This window comes from Prionailurus bengalensis, chromosome C2 (genome assembly GCF_016509475.1).
Source record: "Prionailurus bengalensis isolate Pbe53 chromosome C2, Fcat_Pben_1.1_paternal_pri, whole genome shotgun sequence".
NCBI classification, from domain to species: Eukaryota; Metazoa; Chordata; class Mammalia; order Carnivora; family Felidae; genus Prionailurus; species Prionailurus bengalensis.
The window spans coordinates 106391647-106414085 of NC_057350.1; the positions used below are offsets into that span (position 1 = coordinate 106391647).

At 40.5% G+C, this 22439-nt stretch overlaps 1 protein-coding gene across 1 annotated transcript in view; it reads right to left on the reverse strand.

The window, feature by feature from the left end:
• Window positions 1–21388, reverse strand: part of LOC122491791 (schwannomin-interacting protein 1) — a 575458-nt gene extending 554070 nt beyond the window's left edge. Inside the window, exons 1-2 of the mRNA XM_043595021.1 lie at window positions 21308–21388; window positions 7873–8008 (exon numbers count right to left, since the gene is read on the reverse strand). Coding sequence (XP_043450956.1) covers window positions 7873–8008; window positions 21308–21381 — 210 coding nt within the window. The 5' untranslated portion in view covers window positions 21382–21388. The remainder of the gene's footprint in view (window positions 1–7872; window positions 8009–21307) is intronic.
• Between the last annotated feature and the right edge of the window lie 1051 nt (window positions 21389–22439).

Sequence of the window (22439 nt, forward strand, 5' to 3'; positions counted from 1 at the left end):
GAGTGTAAAAATTTCATTGGAAGTTCTCAAAATGCATTGTTCAACTCATATTAATTTTATTATTGAGCCAGTTAGAAACTCCAGCTCTTGGAATTTTTCTTCAATAAGCACTAATTCGAGAACAGTGTTTATGGAGTGTTCCATGGATTAATAGTTAAATAAGATGTGACTCTTATTGGGTTTCATGGTCACAGAAGTTTGGAAAACATGAAAAACAGTACCCTACCCTCCTGCAAATTCAAAATGTGTATTAGCTTACAAAGGCTCTAAGAGGTCCTGAAGTAAATAAATGGGTTTATTTCACCCTTCCTCCAATTAACATCCATCAATATCCTATAAAACTAATATTCCAGGCACCACATCATGGGAAATTCTGCTCTAGAAGATATTTCAGCAGATTTTTATTAATAATAATACCTCAACCTTCTATACAACTAATCAATAAAATGTTATTATCTCCTATAAGTTACCAGTGCATCTGTGAGAAGAGTTGCCAACCATGACTGAGGAATTATGTAAATTCTGCAAGAGCAGGGGTTGTGTGTATTTGGGTGATTGTGTCTCCAGGGCTCAGCAAAGGCCCAGCACACAGGCACTCAGATATTTGTTGAATAAGTGAACGGATGATGTAGACCTAATCCAGGGATATGAATAACTACCCCATCCCCAATGATGTCTTACTTACAAAAAGAAAGGAAGTCTGAAAGAGCCTTAGGCCAAAGAGCTTCCAGAATAAAAGGAACACAATAATAGATCTCACTCTAGTTCTATCACATTCAACTTCTCCTTGGATCCTAAAGCATCTTTCATACTCACCCAATGAGTGAAACACTGATTTGTAATACTAAAATTGGATTTTTATAACAAAGAGTACACTCTGGGTCTAACAAGGGGATTTGACACTGTATCTCACCAAAGCTGTAGAATACGGACAGGATCTATGTGAGGACAAATGCTGAGACTGGACTTGAGGTAAAGTACAAAGGAAACAAGTTCCTTCTCGACTCTCTTTATCAAAAGTAAAATGCTCAATGCATCTAGGAGGACTTATTATATTGCTATGGATGAGTCAGTTATCAAACAATGAACTGTCATTTTGTATATCATTTGGAACCCAGAAAATGATTGCTATTAGTAGTCCTTTAAAAAAAATTGATCCCCAAACTGAAACAACATGCTTACTTTTAAACCTATTAAGAAAAATGTCCTCAAATCATTATTAAAAGGATAATTTGTGGGACACCTGGGTGGCTCGGTAGGTTAAGCGTCCAACTCTTACTTTAGGCTCAGGTCTTGATCTTGCGGTTTATAAGATGAGCTCTGTAACTGTGCTGTAGTGCAAGGCCTGCTTGGGATTCTCTCTCTTCCTATCTCTCTGTCCCTCCCCCACTCGCACTGTCTCTCTCTCTCAGAATAAATAAACATTAAAAAAAAGGATAATTTGAGAAAAAGAATCTATAATATCAACCAATATTCAAAGATATATAAAGGAGTGTTTTGGCATAAAGATAAATATCTTTATATAAAATTTATTTGGGGCACCTGAGTGGCTCAGTTGGTTAAGCGGCCAACTTCAGCTCAGGTCACATTCTTGCAGTCCGTGAGTTCGAGCTCTGTATCGGGCTCTATGCTGACAGCTCAAAACCTGAAGCCTGCTTCAGATTCTGTGTCTCCCTCTGTCTCTCTGCCCCTCTCCCACTCACACTCTGTCTCTCAAAACTGAATAAACATTTAAAAAATTTATAAAAATATATTCATTCAAACTGTCACATATGGTCATATATTATATAATGCAATTTCTAAAGCTTTGAGAAAAAAAAATTGTTCTCTAAGACTCTGGTTTGATGAAAAGAGAACCAGATCTACTTTTATGCAAGTACCAAGAAGTCTCTTTTTACATATGATTCTTATATTCACTGAACCAAAATTTTGGGATGAATAGACTTATAATTTGTGCTATTTTGGGGGTCTGAGAGGCTGGGTGGGAGATAGAGTTTGAGTACTGAACATTAAAACTCATGGGCTTAAGTTTATAACAACAGCTGGGCATAATATTGTAACTTGTCCCTGACCTGGAAAATCTAGGTTAGTAAATTATTAAGTAGCACAAGGCTTACATTCTCTATCATTTCGCAGCTTTCAAGACTATACTGGAAGACGTCCCCAGAAATCCTCCTTTAGAGTATGGGTTCCCCCCAAAACAAGTGTGACTTTCTAAGAAGACTTTATCCTTTTAGTCACAAGATTGTTCCTGATATATTTAAAGCCTGGAAGTTGTAAATATCAAAATGGGCAATAAAGCTTGAGGGTAATAAAGCAGTTTGAATGTAGCTGTACAGGTCATGTTTGGCAGGCAGAAGCAGGACTGGCCTTTGGTAGCATACTTGGGCAGGTGTGACAGGTCACCTGGCTGCCTGTTGCTAACTCTTCCAGCTACTCTTGCTAAAATCTAGGGCAACCCCAGCAGCCCCAAACATAGGAGGGCTCCATGGACTTCTCTTCAGGACAAATGAAGTAATGGGGTCTTTAGCTGGCCCAGACCACACTAATCTTTGAACCTGCTCAGAACTGTAATTCTTCCTCACCAGGAGTGAAGTAAGGCTGTGTGGCTAGAGTTCCTTGTGGCTGGAAGGGTGCCTTTGCATTGACCTGTCTGAGAAGTGAGGCCAAGTAACCCATTCACCCCAACATCCTGCAGATTCCGTTTCTTTTTTCCCAAATCTGAAGGGAGGAGAGTGACCTAGGCTGGCTTTTATTGTGTACATGGGTGTGGTCTCTCAGGAGAGGCCTAATCACTGAGAAGCAAAACAACTTTCAACCCAGTTTTAACTTTGGACCTTGAATATTAATCTTTAAAAGAAGCAACACTGAAACAAATGCTTGATGTATTACTTCTGTAATGTACAGTTCCAATCCTAGAGGAAAAAAAACACATATATAATTCTCATGGATTCACTTGGTGAATCAGAAGCAGGAGCTGTGCCCCTGAATGGGAATGAAGTTAACATTTCCACTCCTGCCGTTCACAAGTTTTGCAGTGTTTTGAACACATAGAGTGTTTTCAAGAGCAGAATCAGAATCCACTGACATTTATCAAGAGATTTCAGGGTCCCAGGCTCTGTGCTATGTTTTACATAGGTAATGCCAATTAACCTTCACAGCGATACCAACCCATCTCTAAGGTGGGTGTTATTTCCAGTTTGCAGATGAAGAATCGTTTCTCAAGTGGTACATCTTAGACTCAAAAAAAACTATGGCAGAGCTGCTATTTAGTTATGTTCCCTTACTAAGTAAGCCAGGGCCTCATTCCATGAGCCACAGAGCCCCCTATAGGCCACACCATAGTAACACAGGAACCAATGGAAGCAAGCAGGCGTGGCCAGGAAGGAAGATCCAGGCAGAATGAACCAAACAGGACTGAAAATGTCTCCAAACAATCCAAAAATATTTCTGGGTTTATCCGAGGGGTATGCTAATGACTTGTGAAAAGGTTATCAAGTCATTTAGAATGTACCATTCTACAGTTTCTTTACATGATATTCTATTAGACAAATTACAGATTTTTCAAAGCTGGGAACTAAAAGAATAAGTAATATGAAATTGGTTCATAAAATACACAAATCATTTTCTACTGTTGTCTTCTATGCAATAACTAATATTTTTTATGACAAAAAGTTCTTTTTTTCTCATTTTTATACTCATCAGCTCCACTTCCCAATAACTTGCTGCTCAAAATTGCTATTTCTAAAACAATTTTTTCTGTTACCTCATGATACAGTGTGGGATAAGGACATTTAATATGCAAATTGCTAACATAACTTAATATATCTTCCCTCATGTTGCTCTTTAATTTGGCATTGAGCAGCTGAGGCTTGAGGTTTTAAGCAAAGAGCACTGAATGAGGCAATTTATAAAATGAAATGAGGATTATTTTTTCATTTCCTGTTTTTAGTTTATTTATTTTTGAGAGCGAGAGACAGAGAGAGAGAGAGCGAGCACACACACAAGCGGAAGAAGGGCAGAGAGAGAGAAAGAGAATCCCAAGCAAGCTTTATGCTGTCAGTGCAGAGCCAGGCACAAGGTTGATCCCATGAACCGTGAGATCATGACCTGAGCCAAAATCAAGACTCGGAAGCTTAACCAAATGAGCCACCCAGGCGCTCCTCAATTATTTCATTCAGAGTTTATACCTACTAAATTGTAGAATAGTCTTAGAAATGCATTGATGCACTGATTATTTCTTCCTCTGCTTGACCATGTCTAAATTCAGGCTTATTTTCAAGTGGTACAATATTGTAGACTAGTGAAGCATGACGGCTTCAGCCCAATGAGTAACTCAAGGCAAATTAGTTATCCCTTTAGGTCTCATTTTCGTCATCTGTAAAATGGAGATAATAATAGCACCTCCTTCCTATGGTCATTGAAAGGGTTAAATGAAATAATCTATGGAAAGCATTAGCAAGGTGCCTGTCAAATAACAAGTGCTCAGCTCTTATTAAGATGATGATTTTGGGGCGCCTGGGTGGTGCAGTCGGTTAAGCGTCCGAATTCAGCCAGGTCACGATCTCGCGGTCCGTGAGTTTGAGCCCCGCGTCGGGCTCTTGGGCTGATGGCTCGGAGCCTGGAGCCTGTTTCTGATTCTGTGTCTCCCTCTCTCTCTGTCCCTCCCCCGTTCATGCTCTGTCTCTCTCTGTCGCAAAAATAAATAAACGTTGAAAAAAAAATTTAAAAAAAAAAGATGATGATTTTGAAAGCTCATACTGAAATATTATTGTTCTTATATATTTTAGAGCAGAAATATTCTAAGAACTATATTAACCATTATGCTTAGCCAAAACAGAGCAAAAGCATACAAGAGAATCATTCTCAGCTCAGCACAGGGATTCACCCTGATCAGGTTGCTGGCTTCCCATGCAGCACCTGCCTGGGGCAGACAACTATTGTGGGCAGTAACTGCAGTTATTATAGACATGGGGCAGGCAGAGCAGCTGGAAAGGCCCACAGGTTAGACAAGGGCAGACTGGCCTCCAATTGAGGCTGTGCTGGAGGACAGTAGAGGGTTAGCACTTAGGACAAGACAGGCAGCTGATCAAATTCACGAAGACATACAATGGTCTAGGCAGCAATAGTGAGAGATCAAGCCCAAAGAGGGCTAAGTTCAGCAAGCTGGAGGTATCTGGAAGGAGTCAGGGTCCCAGAAAATCTGCCAGGGAGATATCTCCTTGAGAGCATTTGACTTGGACTGAAGGCTTTTACCCCTAAAATTCCAAATGGACTCATTGGTTATTAGAGGAAGCTCATCTCTTTATGACAGGCTTAGCCAAAGTGGTCCAGAGCTCACTCATCCTTATCCCCTCCATAAACTTGAGGTCTACTCAGTAAAGAGTAGTAAAACCAAGTCTTCCTATTTGGAACTCCCTGAGAGTATATATGAACCCAGTGGGTCTGGTAAGCTGATCAAGGTGGAGCACGGTCACTTTCCTTTCATAGGGTTATGACCATCAAAAAATGTACGAATGAATCTTCTGAAAGAGGTCCCAGCAAAGTGATGATCGTGGGAAATAAGACCCTAGCTAGACATACCAGTCCAAACAACTAAGCATGAAGTTTTAAAGAATTATGAATTGGAAATTTTATCTGCCTGACAAACTAGACACTTGGAAGTGTCCCAACAACTTATATTTGCATATTTTATTTTGCATATTTAGTGTCATGCCACCACCACTATCAATGCCACAGTTGTTATAATCAATAACCTCTACTGGAACTCTGGGCAGGGTCTGTTTGCTTTCTGAAGCTAATTCCGATAATGTTTTTTGAAAATGTTTTGATTCTCACAAAACATTTAGCCAATCGGGAATGAACCAGACTTCCACACAATGAAGAGAGTTATCCTTGTCCCAGGAGCACAGAGATAAGACACGATGATATGGTGGTGGAGCAGGATGCCACTCCCAATTCATTCTGAGACACTTTACAGGAAACAAAATTGCTGGGGACATTTGAGAGAGGAAATCTGCTCTACTAAGAAACATCAGGGGACCTGGAGGCCAGGGTAAATTAAATAAGGTAGAACTGTTAGCAAAGCTGTGCAAAAGATATTTCACATCACATTTATGTGATGACCCATGAGGGAAGAATGTGCATTTATGTGCAAAGATTCTTAAGGTGCTAGGATGTAAGTGGCGTGGCAGGGTAAATGTAAAACAAAAATAGATTATTTCAGAATTTCAATAAAGTCAAAAGGTTAACCACCCTAAAGCAATACTAAAGCCATCAGGTGACACTGGACACAGCAATGGGTGATACTCTCAGGAACTGGGACTAGCAGAAAGTACAAAGGCAGTAAATGCAAACCTTTTAACTCAGAGGCAGAATGATTTCTGATATTTAGTTTTCATCATTCAGATCAAATCTTCAGTCATTTAATTTCTATTAAATTAGTTCTATTGTTGTTGACAGCAAAAGCATCCTAAACACTCAATTTTCATATTATTTTTGACTTGCAAACAATGAGATAAACACACACTTTACTTAAACATTTTCCAGTGTGGCTCATCAGCGCCCTCTCGTGACAATGACACCAGTTAAGACAATTCATTCCCTCTAAAAATTGCTTTAAAAAGGTACAGATTCACTATTTGCTTTCTACTGTCTGCTAAAAACAGACCTTCTGCCACTGTTTTTTGCACAGCTACAAACTCAACTTGCTGCTCGCCTTTAGAATCCATAACTAGATAAAACCGTATATTAAAGAACATGCAACATAATCATCTGAAAATATGTCAAAGCAACCTTTGCTTGATCCCAATGTGAATGCATTATTTTGGCCGCTGGGAAGCCTTTTTACCACTGAATAAACATGATTACAAAGTAGTCAAGAAATATTTTTTTTTAGTAATATACTTGTATAGTTACTTCATTTCTCTTCCTAACTTCTTTCTGTGTATTCCAGGGGCTGTCATAATGATCACAAGGGCCACATCCACAAAACTCTGCATTACAGTTGCCTGATCAGTTATTTACTACCACATTTGGGATGTTTTTTTGGTCTGTCTGTTGTTGTTGTTGTTGTTGCTGTTAAGACTTTCAGCAGATGTTTCCATTCCTAAACCCTGTACCTGGGGTTCTTAAACAGCTGGCCTCTGGGACAATTGTGATTTGCAGGCAGGATCTAGTTACATTTTAAATTCTCTTACTAGTTGCCAACATTAAAAAGTTTGAATTTCTGGCATCCCTTGAAAGAAGAAACCACATTTGGCAATGTCTGTCCAGCATCCCCACATGGCAGCACATCCAGGAGTCAAGTGGGGCTACCCCTTTAGGTGAGGCCTGTGCTCTTCAGTAGCCAGTGACAACCTCGTCCACATCAGCCACATGGCCCCTGTAGGCATTTGAATTGCAACCCCTGAGTTTGTGACCCCTTTCAATTCTTCCTGTAAAACATCTCTCTATAATCCTTATAACCAAGCTACTCTTCTATCATATTAGCACCACAAAACTCTACCAGAAGCACAGAGGTACACAGAACCTCTACCAGAACACAGAGGTTCCCCTTCTGTTAAAAAGAAAAGGAAAAAGATATTCTTGGCAACAGAGGAATGCAAACACACGTATGAGTAAGTTTAGGTTGAGGTCAAATGCAACTGATTTCTCTCAGACTTGATGAAGTTACACTTTGTGCTTATGAATCATGTCTTCATTCTGAGATGACAACACCCTCACCATGGGTTCAAATATAGCAAATAAACAATGTAGATCCTCCTATCAATGAACCACCTGCTCACATCTTGAGATTCCTTTCTTGGAATCAAAGACCTGGCGATCAAATGATTGGCCAGTCAGGCCATAAAAAGGAAACATGACACTCACGGGTGTGCTGCTGTCTGAGAAGGTGTTCATGCTGACAGAGCTGCTCAGCTTCTCTGAGGACACAGAGGATGGGGACGGGCTCCTCTTCTCCAGAGGGTCCTGCCTCTGCAGGTACTCACGCCAGGCTCTCTGAATGCTGGGGAAAAAATAAATAAATAAAAGCACATGCACTGTCATTCCCTGGTCACAGCCCACAGACTCAGAAAAGCACAAGGAGTCTGAAGGAATTGGCTTTGGAGACAGGGAAAATGTAACACATAGAATGTAACAGAAAATCAGAAGACCTGTACTGTTTCTCTATTTTACTGGTTTGACATTCACAGACTTGACTAAGCTAAATCAGTCTCTCAGGCTTAGTCAAAAAAATCTTAGCAAAAAAAAAAAAAAAGTCATCGAAGTGAAACTAGTTTGCATGTATAAATGTGCTTTGATTTATGGGACCCAAAATCTTTCAATTTCTCATCCTATATTTCAAATGAGAATAATAAATAAGCTGACATATCTCTTACTCGTTCACTAACACAGCATTCTTGAGAGACTCTTCTGTGCCAAGGTCAGCCCTAGGCTCTGGACAGTGACTGCAATGTAGCCCTAGGGGGTGCCATTCACACAGACCTCAAAATGAAGGGAATCCCGTGTTACACAGTGTAGTCTACATGGCCAAATGCAGTGGCCCGGTTCTGGGACAAGACAGTCAAAAGCCCTGGGTCATGCATTTTTACATACTGTGGAAGGAAACAGATGGTATATAATAAGTAAATAAAGAAATGGATATGGGGCATCTGGGTAGCTCAGTTGGTTGAGGGTCTGACTTCGGCTCAGGTCACGATCTCACAGTTGGTGAGTTTGAGCCCCGTGTCAGGCTCTGTGCTGACAACTCAGAGCCTGGAGCCTGCTTTGGATTCTGTGTCTCCCTCTCTCTCTGCCCCTCTCCTGCTTACACTCTCTGTGTCTCTCAAAAATAAACGTTAAAAAAAAATAGAGAAGACAGAATATCTGAAAATGTTACATACTACTCAAAAAATTAACACATGATTAGGTAGCTATTTGAGATTTTACCCTTTAAGAAAGCTTTTTATTTCCTGTGATTAGTATCAAAACCAAGTCATCTTCTGCTTTGGGTAACAGAAAACTCTTCTTTATGAAAGCTAAGTAATTTGTTTCCACTTGGACTGGTTTCTAATCTTTGAGATTAACATGTAGTTTTACATAGGTGATCAGTGAACACAAGCCATCCTCTTCTGGGAATTATAATGCCTAACATGAAGACCAATTGTCAAGATTCAGCCGTTTAAGATAGTTTTAAATAGATGTACTAATTCCATTACTATCTCTTCTAGACTTCTAGAAGTATGATCTTCTGTAATTCTTCCCACACATAAAGCGGTTAAAGTTGTTTCTGTGTAAACAAACTGATTTATTTTCACTTGACTAGAATGGTTCAAAGACCATTAATTCTCAGTAGCCAGAGGATAGAAAGGACACAAAAATGTGACCACGCTATTGAATTTGTATATGTTCCCTAATTTATTAAGGCTCTAAATTATAATGCTCAAAGTAAAATCCAGAAGTTGCAGCTAAACAATATCTTGAAATAAGAGGCCAAGATCCCCCAAAGCTATGAAACATAAGTTTCAGGAGCCCTCATGGGCCGGAAGTTTCTTCTAAGACCCTGTGAGCATTTCTTCATGGTTTGCATAAAACTGCAAAAGTAGATATCTTTCAGGGTTTTTGTAAGTATCCTCTAAATTATGTATACACTTCAGACCCTATTAAAGCAGGATATGGCCCTGCCTTGGGTTATATGTGGTTACTGTTTTATTACACAATGCTTGCTCAAAATACTTAATTACTTACTTAGTTACTTAACTTACTTACTTACTTATTTAAGGATTTTAAACAGAATCTCAGAGAAAGTTCTGCAAGGGTTATGTAGTCCTGTTGCTTCTTCAGGGGCCCATTTTATTAGGGAGTAGCATACTTTTGGAAACTGTTAATAATTTCTACATCATCTGAAGTGCTTGGGGTCTCCCAGAGTCCTGCCAACAAGTTCTGCCATTTGAAGGCACCTAAAGTCCATAAACCTGCCCATTAAGGGCTTAAAAGATATGATATTTTTATAGGCTATTTTAAAAATATGAAATGATAAGCCATAGAATACCCACAAATTTATATTCGAGACATTCCTCTCTCTCTCTGACTCTCTCTCATCACCATCTTGATTATTTAGAAATATAGAAAAAAACTGTAGCAGCCATTTGAGATATTATATTGTAGTTTGTTGAACACTAGGGGGCAGTGTGACACCTTTAAAGAACCAAATAATGCTGGGCAAAGGGATGTGAGATCTGCAAAGGTGAATTTGCACTTAAACCATCCGCTTTCCCTTCCAAGTTCTGTGGTATCTGGAAAGTGACATATCAGTTTTCCTTAAGTCAGACAATGTTCCTTAAGAAGACAATATTCCTTTATTCCTAGTGGATGGATATCCTCTTTTAGTTGACAGAGAATGTGTCGAGATTAAATACTTTTAAAATATGTATTAAAAACTCCTATAAGCCTCCTCACTTCCTTAATAAAAAATCTAATTTAATTTTTGAATATTTGTCTCACCATCCTTGTCCACATACATGGAAACAATTTTACTTAGTTGAAGGTATATTATACTATATTTTTTTCCTTTTTAACTCAGAAGTTAAAAATGAGAGGCCAGCTACATCACTATTATCTAAATTGTGACCCTGGATATTTTTACATGTGGAATCATGTTATTACTCCCTGAATCATAGGAAACTGTTTACATCACACACTATTTACTCCCATTTGACCACACCAATGAGACCTTTGATGATTAAATTGTTCTAATATTAGTTCTCTAAATAAACTCTCCAAATGTTATTTTGCCATAAGAGGGAATTAAAACAAAATGTAGAAGCCCTCATCCATCAGTCATGGGAAATCACTCTTCTCATCCTTCTTATTATAGCTGTACCACAATTCCTACTCACGAGTCTCCTTTAAGGCTGCAGAGTAAACCCTGAACACCACCAACTACCTTGACATTTTTACTTCTAAAACTAAGCTGTGCTATCAGTATAATTCTTCAAAGGCTGGCTGCAGTAAAGGAGCACATTTTGTGTGTTCCTATATTTTGAATTATAAATATAGAGGTTTATTTCAAAGTAGATGATAAATAAATTTTTCAATAACTTTTTTGCTTGGTCAATTCCTATTTATCTTCTATCTCAGGAATAATCGCCTACCTCTGCCATCTCTATATGCATCCCTGTCTGCTTTACAGTGCCAGTGGCTCCCCCATGCACTCACAGGCACTTTGGGACTCACAGCCTGTGCAGTCCTGGTTGTCACTGGATGCCCTTACATAGAAGATGTCCTTATCTCAAAGACAAAGCTCTGAGAGCTGGGATGCTTAGAGGAGATTTGAGGGAGTCCTGGTACTTTAATTAGACTTGCAGGATATATGGGATCTAGATTGGTAGGAAGGAAGAGGAAAGGTCTTTGGGCAAAGCCTTGAAGTGTGGGTACCAGGCAGAAGGCAGGAGGTTCCTAGAGAAAAGTGGTAGGACATCAGGCTGTGAAGACAGGAAAGGATCCCAGACGTCTCCTGGGGCTAGGCTGGGGGAAGACTGGGCAGTATCTGCTCCTTGTGAGGGGGAACCCCATCTTGACACAGTTGATCGTTGCCAGGACTTACTACTTATCAAGGATAGTCAGAAATCTGGGTTTTTATTTGAAAGTTACTAGTTCTTAAATGTTACCAAATAATTTTTACAATTTCAAAATACATTATGACTCAAGTAGGGCTGAATTTGGGGATGGGAAAAAAAGGCACCATCAAAGAGGCCACAAGTCTGAATATCTTTGGAGATAACATCTAATGACATATAGCTCTTTTACATGTATTCTCCCATTCAATCCTAACCACAAGTGGGCTTTAAGGAAGATGCTATTATTAACATAGTAGTAGTTTTGCTTGCCCAACATTAATTTCTCCTTTTTTTTTCTTTGTTTCAGCCTCATTTTTCTTTGGGGACCCACCAACCCATGGCCAACAATGTTGGGAGAGCCCACACAAGAATAAAGCAAAATGTGTAGAGCAAAGCTTACAGAAAAGGAGCACAGAGATATCTGACGATGCTTGACTCCCTGTATCCCCTGTATCTAGCTTGCTTGAAGCACATCAGCCCCTGGATGTTTCTGTTAGATGATCTAATATAATCTCTTTTTCATTCGTAAGTTACTTTGAGTTGAGTATCTGTTACTTGCAAACAGGAGTCCTCGACAAGTTTCAGGGAACAAATGGGAGCTAACTGACAGATACAACATTTGGACCAGATCCCCTGTCTCCCCATTACATTGTGTTACCACTTCATGGTTCAGCAAAAGGCAGAAAGGGAGAAGAGAGCAAGATGATGGGTTTGGCTTGTCACATGCTGACTTTGAGTAGGTAAGTAGAACCCCTATTTGTTTAAGCCTGTTAATTTTTTTTTAATTTATATCCAAGTTAATTAGCATATAGTGCAACAATGATTTCAAGAGTAGATTCCTTAATGCCCCTTACCCATTTAGCCCATCCCGCCTCCCACAACCCCTTCAGCAACCCTCTGTTTGTTCTCCATATTTAAGAGTCTCTTATGTTTTTGTCCCCCTCCCTGTTTTTATATTATTTTTGCTTCCCTTCTCTTATGTTCACCTGTTTTGTCTCTTAAAGCCCTCATATGAGTGAAGTTATATGATACTTGTTTTTCTCTATTTTTGCTTAGCATAATACCCTCTAGTTCCATCCACATAGTTGCAAATGGCAAGATTTCATTCTTTTTGATTGCTGAGTAACACTCCATTGTATATATATACCACATTTTCTTTATCCATTCATCCATCGATGGACATTTGGGCTCTTTCCATACTTTGGCTATTGTTGACAGTGCTGCTATAAACATGGGGGTGCATGTGCCCCTTTGAAACAGCATATCTATATCCCTTGGATAAATACCTAGTAGTGCAATTGCTTGGTCGCAGGGTAGTTGTATTTTTAGTTTTTTGAGGAACCCCATACTGTTCTCCAGAGTGCTACACCAGTTTGCATTCCCACCAGCCATGCAAAAGGGTTCATCTTTCTCTGCATCCTCACCAACATCTGTTGTTGCCTGAGTTGTTAATGTTAGCCATTCTGACAGGTGTGAGGTGGTATCTCACTGTGGTTTTGATTGGTATTTCCCTGATGATGAGTGATGTTGAGCATTTTTTCATGTGTCGGTTGGCCATCTGGATGTCTTCTTCAGAGAAGTGTCTTTTCATGTCTTTTGCCCATTTCTTCACTGGAATGGTTTTTAGGTATTGAGTTTCATAAGTTCTTTACAGATTTTGGATACTAACCCTTTATCTGATATGTTGTTTGCAAAAATCTTCTCCCATTTTGTCGGTTGCCTTTTAGTTTTGCTGATTATTTCCTGCACTGTGCAGAAGCTTTTTATTTTGATGAGATCCCAATAGTTCATTTTTGCTTTTGTTTCCCTCGCCTCTGGAGACACGTTGAGTAAGAAGTTGCTACAGCCAAGGTCAAAGAGGTTTTTGTCCACTTTCTCCTCAAGGATTTTGATGTCTTCCTGTCTTACATTTAGGTCTTTCATCCATTTTGAGTTTATTTTTGTGTATGGTGTAAGAAAATGGTTCAGGTTCATTTTTCTGCATGTAGCTGTCCAGTTTAATCTTTGACAAAGTAGGAAAGAATATCCAGTGGAATAAAGACAGTCTCTTCAGCAAGTGTTAGTTAAATTTTCTATGTGTGTTTTAAAACTACCCTAACAGATGTACCATGTTTTCATTATTTGGTGTCTGCCTCAACCCTGTATCCTGATACAAACCTGCCCAAATGCCAGGAACGGGCTGCTGCATGCAATAGGCAAGTTCCCCACAGCATTTGCCTGTATCTCTAGCCTGCTTCCACTCCATTCCAGTTTCTTCCTAGTTTGTAACTCCTGACTTCCTTTGATTGTTGGTACTTCCTATTTTGTTGGTACTTCCAAAGCATCATGGACCTACGTTCTTCTGGATCTTTCTGCAGGTTCCTTCACCAATACCTATGACCATCTTGACAGTCAGCAACCCCTAACTCCCTCACAGATGGGAATTTGAGCAACTTGGGTCTTGCCTCTATAACACTCTTTACGAAGATTAAGAAGGCACTTTAGAAATAAAGCACACAGAGACTACGGAGTCCATGAAAGAGAACAGCAGCTCTGGAAGATATTAACTGTTCAAAAAGAAGATTAGGCTAATCCAGACAACTCTTTTCCAACAAGTCTTCTTCCTCCACTAGATTGTGAATCTCTTGATGGCAGTGAATACACATGTCCACCATATCGCCACAGTTCTAGAAATATAGTAAGTAGGCGATCAACAAATATGTTTTCGTAACATTGGGTCCCAGACCTCAAAGAAGATAAAGTTTTACCTCATGAAGAGGTGTGCTTAGATACTAAACATTTTTATTACATTCTTCAGCTCTGTGATTTCTATTTGGAACTTTCTTATATTTTCCATCTCTTCACTGAAGTTCTCACTGTGCTTATCCATTCTTCTCCCAAGTTCAGTGATCTTAAGAGCATTACTTTAAACTCTTTATTATATAAATTACTTATTTCTGTTACATTAACTTTTTTTTTTTAACGTTTTATTTATTTTTGAGACAGGGAGAGACAGAGCATGAACAGGGGAGGGTCAGAGAGAGGGAGACACAGAATATGAAACAGGCTCCAGGCTCTGAGCTGTCAGCACAGAGCCTGACAAGGGGCTCCAACTCACAGACCGCGAGATCATGACCTGAGCCGAAGTTGGCCGCTTAACCGACTGAGCCACCCAGGCGCCCCACATTATAGGGTTTTTTTTTTCTGAGGTTTCATCTTGTTCTTTAATTTGGAACACATACCTCTGTTTCTTCATCTTCCTTGATACTGCCACTTTCTATGCATTAGATGAAACAGTCACCTCTTGGAGCATTAAATGGTCGGCCTTATGCAGCAGATAAAGCTTATTGTTCAACCTGCCTTAGCTGTTGGCTGTCTCTCAAACCTTTGTGATTGTCTAAGCAGCCTATTTTATTTTTAATAGCTCCCAGTAGTGGAAGCTATGCTAAAATCTCCCTAAAGGGGGGGATCTTTTTTTAAATTTTTTTTCAACGTTTTTTTTTTTATTTATTTTTGGGACAGAGAGAGACAGAGCATGAACGGGCGAGGGGCAGAGAGAGAGGGAGACACAGAATCGGAAACAGGCTCCAGGCTCTGAGCCATCAGCCCAGAGCCTGATGCGGGGCTCGAACTCACGGACCGTGAGATCGTGACCTGGCTGAAGTCGGACACTTAACCGACTGTGCCACCCAGGCGCCCCAAGGGGAGGATCTTAATCAGCACCTAAATTCAGGCTGATTGGAAGCCAGACCCTCAGGCAGAAGTTTTTAAAGTAAGCAAATGTAAACATTCCCGTGGGGCTGCAATTGCAAACTGTGTTGGCCTCCACAGCCAGTTGATCTGGGTAGCAGTTGCAAAATTTGGGACTCCAGGTAAGTGTATTATCTTCTTTCTGGGAGATTTGGCTGAGCTGTAATGAGGCCTAAGGAGAGCACAAAGACGGTATCCCCCAGCCTATGTTCCCTAAGAGCATATCTGTGGCCTGTAGATGTGTACCAAATCTGAAGTCTGCCCTCTAAGGCCCAAGCTCCACATCAAGCAAGTAGGCCTCTTTTACAGAGTGGCTAAGGGTGTGTTCCATCTGCTGTCTATTCAGGGCCCTGTGGTGGAAGCCTGCTGTGTCTCCAATTGTTACATTCCCGTAGGACCCAGGAATGTAAGCCCTCCTGGTCACCAGAACCAAGCGATCAAAGGGTATCTCCTGGGCAGCAGCCACAAAAATCAGGGTACCAGATCTACAGACTGGGATGTAAAGTCTGGCTCTTATACCAGACACATGTAAGAGCTCCCGTCCAAGACATGTTAGTACTCTGGAGTGTGGCAGAGGGAGAGTTTAAAGGTAGTACCTGGCCTCCGAGGTCTCAGAAAAGGTTTATAGTCAGTCCTTCAATGTGTGTTTAATTAAAAGCCTGCCCTTCAGGCTGCAGCTATGATGATAAGCTAATAGGCCTCTTTTACATCGTAGGGAGCTCCTGGGTCTGTAGCCTCTTGCTGTACCCTGGTAGCGGTAGCTGTTAAAGACTCTGTCTACTGGTTACTGTCCTATGGGGCCTGAAAGTCACACCAGAGCCAGGCAGTAGGGAGGTATACCCTGGCAGCAGCTGCAAAAATCAGGGCACCAGACAAGGTATAAGCTCCTTTCTCTAAGACTCCAGTGAGCTGGAGCAAGGGAGAGCACGGAGATTGAATTCACTGGCCTCCATTACCTGAGACTCCCATGCAGGACCCGAGATATGTTTGAAACCAGAAGCCTGTCACTCAGACCAAAGCTCGTGGACCAGTAAATAGGCCTCTTTCTCAGAAAGAGTGAATGTGTGTTTCAGTCTGCTGTCTATGCAGTGTCTCAGGAATGATGGTCTGCCAAGAACTGTCTAACTGCCACAGCTCCATGGAACCCAGGAATCTAAACCCCTTGGCCTCCAGATCCAGGTGATAAGGGGTGCTCTCTGGGTGACAGTCACCAACACCAGGCCCCCAACCTGTGTAGAAGCTGTCATCTGGGAGATGGTATTCTGGAGTGCAGCAGACGGAGAGTACAGGATGGTGCTCACTGGCTGGAGCAAGAAAGACGGAGAATGCAAAGAGGCACCCACCAAAAACAGAAAAGAGAAGAAGAAAGAAAAGAGAAAGAAGGTAAATAATAAAAAGGAAAAAAATTAAAAAGATGGCACCCACCAGCTTTAGCAAGGCAGAGAGCAGGAAGATGGCTCCCACCATTCTCTGACCCCAGAGAATAACCTAGCAGGCCCCTGCCTCTCAGACTAATACTTTAAAATTAGGAAACCAGTCTTTTCACATAAAGTCTGGGTACTTTTCAAAGGGATACTTCTGCATGGGGCCCTGGGACTGGTGAATCCATGCATGCGGGCTCTTTAAGAGCCATCTTCAGTTGGCCACAGACCTGTAGGTCTCACAGGCACTGGAACCCCTTTGGTCTTCAAAGCTGTATGTTTTGAGGGCTCGTCTTTCAGGTGCTGGTCTTAGTAGTGGGGGTGCCTGGTGTAGAGTACAATCCTTCTTTCCTCAGGCAGGAAGGAGCTCTGTGTTTTGAATTCCCTCCTGACTGTGAGTCACTGTGCTCAGGGTGGGGTTTACTGCAAGATTATGTCCTAGCCTTTCCTACCTGTTTTGATGTGGTTTCCCTCTCATTTGCGTGATGTAAAGGTGTTGCTCCACCAGTTTTTAGGTTTTTTTTTCAGGGGATATTGTTCCATATGTGGCTGTAGAGTCAGTAATGCCTGTGGAAGGAGGTGAGTTCAAGATCTTCCTGCATAGCCATTGTGAACTGGAACCCCCCAGAAACTCAGTACGTTTAGAGAGATGTAGGTTCTTGCTCAGTTTTACTTCTCATTAGCTGTGGCCTTTGGGCAAAGCACTACAGTTATTGGCCTACATTGTGCTTACCCAAAAAAACAGGAATAACAATAACCTTTGTGTAATTCTTGCAAGGAGTCAAGGATAAGGTATCTAAGTCAGCCTCAAACGTGACCAATAGAGGCCCTAGATAAATCATTATAATCACTTAAGAAAATCAAACACTTTCAAAAATTTTTAAGCAATGTGTGCTAATCACATACATTGATGTGATAAGCTGGATTCCTGAGGATCTTTATGGGCAATATTTTCTTAGCCCAGTTTGGCATACAAAACATGTTTGGAACAGTGTAACTCCCATGGAAAAGATGCATTCGGTCAGAATTTTGGCAGGGAGGATTTTCTCATTGAAAGTTCACTACAATCCTTTAAGACACGGTTAGTGTTCTCATCGTATAGAGAAGTGCAACTGTGGCCCAGACAGGTAAGCAGTGCTCCCAGGTCACACAGTGGGTAGGGAGCAGAACTGGGATTTGCCTTATTTGCTCTAACTCCAAAGTCTATGCTTTCAACCATTCTTCTCTCATATCTTCTTTTAATTAAGCTTTTGACTAAAGTTGATAGGCATTACTCTCAAACAAATGCAGTCTAACAAGGCTTCATTGAGAAATATCTTTTAAATTCTTTTGGGAATTGTCTTTTTCCTCCAGTGTGTCTGTCTGTCTCTCTCTTTGTCTTTTATAGAATCTAAACTTTTTTTTATCACTAAATCAAATACATTAATAAAAAATAAGGAGAGGAATTGGGCACATTTAATGAGCAGACTTTCAAAAGATGATCTGTATTCAACAGATGTCTATGTTGTTCAATAATAAAATAAATACATGTTTAAAACATCAGGACAGGGATTGCACACACTTAACGAACAACTGTTAAGGGACAGTTTGTATTTAGAAGGTGGGTTTCGGATCTTATTACATCCAAGATGTGACCCCATGTAAAGGGTAACAGTTTTATGGAGTTTGGAGAGTCCATTTCCTACCTTTGCAGTCAGGCCTCTGTGCTAAACCATGTGCTCCTTGATGTGAGCCTTCTTCCTCAGGCCCTCGTTCCAGCCTTGCCTCCTAACATATTTGTCTTTAGTCTTCGAGTTGCATTGACAGCCTTCACTGTGGTGCTTTCACTTATTACTTTTGCTTTCACCAAGTTTTCTGACTTGAGAGGCTTGCTTTTGTTCGACCCTCAGAAAACCTGCCTTTCACCTCCCCAAAATTACTTTTTATTAATAGCTGTGCAATCTTGATTGCTTTTGCCCTTTCAATGCGGTCCTTTGATCCTCCAACTCTAAAACTCAAAATTACCTGTTAATGGTCGCATTCGTGAACCAGGTAATGCACCCTTCCTGACATTTCCTCTAAATTCCATCCACATACTCACATGTGTCCTTTCCCTGGAGGTCTCTACTTCCACTGATACTTTGCACTCCACATAGAGGTTTAGGCTTCCTTATCAAATCCTTTTCTTTTTAGGTGGCCTGAGTATGAGGAAACAACTGAGAGTCTTTCCTGCCCCACCCAACCTCCACCTTGGGTTCCCATCAGTGCAGGTATAAAATGGAGGCAGCCCACACCTGAGAACAGTTCTCATCTGGCCTTATTATCTTTTACACTCAGAGACTGGCCTGCCAAAATGCATCCCACCTCAGGGGTTGCAGAGGTTGGACTGTCCAGAAAACCTTCAATGGAACTTAGTCTCCCTCTCTCCTCCTCATCAGAGAAGGGAGAGGAGAGCTTCCAGTAAAGCGGATTTTATAGTGTAGTAACCATCGCTTTCCCTACTTCTCTCTACCTACCACGGGAAGACAGATGTTCAGCAGGTTCCCACCAAGAAAAGAAGACCTTAACAGAAAGCCTGTGCAGTGTGACAGTGACTCCTGAACCTGGGACAAGGTCCCATCTTTCATACCCAGTGCTCTGCAGGTCTAAAGAACATCCTTTGGGAAGTGGGGAGGAGGGTATGCCAAAATTCACCCTCTTGAGGATGCCAAGGTCAGCCTGAGGGAGATGTCCCAGCAGAGCAAGGGACATAATGAGAAACACAGCCTCCACCATTGGTGGAAGACTCAGGGGAGATGAAATGTGCTTCCCACAATGTCCCGACCCCTATTTTTAAGGAAACAACTGCCTGGGAGCGAAATGTTTACCATTAATGAAAATCTTGGGGCAGTTGGGTGTTTGGCACATGAGGGGTGGGAGAGGGATAACAAGGAGAAGGGACAACTAGAAAGAGGAGAGACTAGAGAGGACAGTAGGCTGTACAGCTGCAGGAAAAGTCTAATGTGTATAGAGGGGAGATGTTCAACCTGTCATGAGAGTTAAGAATTTAATAACCAGATTAGACAAGAGTCACTGAACTGGACTAAATTCTCTGATGGGACTCAAATTCCATTATTGGACAAGATTAAGTTTTCTCTCCCTCATCCCCCTCCAGTGAGTGGAAATGGGGTTCAGAGTTATTAGAAGAGATAAAACCATTCTTTTTGCACCTCACTGACCTAAGATTCCTCCATCAAGCCAGCTACACATTAAGTCCCAGACTCTCTGAGCTGGCTGGAATCTCAGGCAGAGAGATTTTTTCTTTGCCTGCTCCTCCTCTTGGCACCTGCCTCTCTGCCTATACATATCAGAGATGATGAAAACCAAAAAACACCAGGGAGGATTCCTAGCTTCATTTCAGCATTCAAATTAAACACTCTAATTTTTCACACAAACAACTTTCCATTCCAGCACTTTTTCATTTAAGAGGACGTTATCTTAATGAGAAAATTCCTAAGGATAAAACAACCTATGTTTGAAAACTAACATCCTGTGTAGTGAGGCTGACACATTGCTTGCATAAATTTGGTAGCCTGGTTTATTATTCATTTAGTAAGCATGACATAGGGCTTCCTACAGTGGGGGACCCAACAGGTTCAGAAGCCATGTCTGAACTTTATCTTGAAGGTATCCCACTGTTCTCATTCAGATACAAGCTTTTTACTGATATCCAGGGCTAATGTAGATTTACAAGGGTTTATGTTAATATTTGCTTTTATCCAGCAGGATATTATATATCTGCATCATTTCTGTCTCAGTTCCCAAATCCATGGCTTATTCTTCTTTAAAGCTGTACACCTGAAGTCTCCCTTCTTCAGGGTGACTTCTTTTCTAAAAGATTCCTCTTTGGGCTTTTTTGTAAATTATCAGTGATCCTAGCCAGGCTCAGACATGTTAAAATTCTTGGATACATGCTTCTCAGAGCATTAACCTGTGTGTGTGCGTGCATGTGTGTGTGATAAAAGAAATGGCATGATATAAAAATAACCAAGTTTTCCAAGGTGGAATTAACCAAGTTACTAAGACAAAACAGCAGAAAATGCACTCTGTCTAAAAGGGGAAAACCAAGAAATGATGATGGGACGACAATATAATAATTCCCCCACACCATCCAGTAGATGGTGCTGTTCGCCCAAAACGGCTTTGTTGCTGTTCAGAACAGAAATGTTTAACACATAAATGTGAAACAAGTAAATGTTTAATTCTTATACCCCCAAATTCAAGAGTAGTGTAGAAGTTCATAAAATGAGAACTGTAATGTTTTTTTTTGTTTGTTTTGTTTTGTTTTTTTTCAACGTTTTTAATTTATTTTTGGGACAGAGAGAGACAGAGCATGAATGGGGGAGGGCCAGAGAGAGAGGGAGACACAGAATCGGAAACAGGCTCCAGGCTCCGAGCCATCAGCCCAGAGCCTGACGCGAGGCTCGAACTCACGGAGTGCGAGATCGTGACCTGGCTGAAGTCGGACGCTTTACCGACTGCGCCACCCAGGTGCCCCGAGAACTGTAATGTTTTAATGTAAACTTTGAAATAACTTACATTTTCACCTTTGATTCCAGGGGCTGTAGATTGAGGTGATATTTTTCAATATTATTCTCCATATCCATGGCCATCTGGTGACTAGAAACAGAAATAATGCCTCAATATAGTTGAATACAGAGAGTTAACCTTTATAAAAATAATATTGATAATTTGTATTTATTTGAAAAAGCTGATATATATCCAATTTTGTTCATTTTAATGAATTCACAGAGTCCTAAAGTCTCCTATTGATAGATAATGGATAAATAACCACACTATAAAAAGAAAACGTTGTTTTTTTACATTTGCTATTCTTTTGATTTTTACTCCTTAGCTCAACATTCATATTTAAGGCATGAGAGTCATTTCCTTTAAGCAAAGAGAAGAGCAGAATATTGGGCCACTTTGGGGGGAGAAAAAAACAAAAGGAGGGTGTTATAAATCCCATGGAATTAACCAAGTTGTAGAGAATGTATCTCGTTCATTCTCACCCTTCAATGGTGCCACTACCATTGAACCTTTCCTTCTTTCATTCTGTAAGCTTTGTCAAAGCATGAATCTCTGTCCTGGAAAATTCTATATCCATAGATATATGATCACTGCTTCTAATGAGTTTATTAGACAATCACTGGGTGTTACAGTGATCAAGGAAGATTTTGTGGAGATGGTGGTAGTTGATCTGGGTTTTGTAGAAAGGAATTAGGTTAAGATGTGAAAGGTAATACATATGAGACAGATATTAAAACAAAGGATTAGAGGTGAAAAAACTCAGGCTATTTTTAGATAACAAAGAACAATTTGGTGAAAGTTGAGGATAAAAGTAGGAAATAAGTTTGGATAAGCAGAAAACTAATAGTCATTGGCCGCATAATATATACAAAACACTGTCATAAACATTTTATATGTATTATCTTATTAAATTTTCACAGTAGCCTCTACCAACTATGTATTTTCCCCATTGTACAGATGAGAAATCTGAAGCTCAAAGAGGTTATGCTCAAGTCACTGTACAGCAGAAACCACATTGAAACTCAAGTTTCATAACCACAAAATACTGCTTGAAGGATTTTAATATCATACTTATTCAACTTAATGCTACTGACTGTGGTTTTCATACGTCAAATATTTGACATCCCAATCCAAGACACAT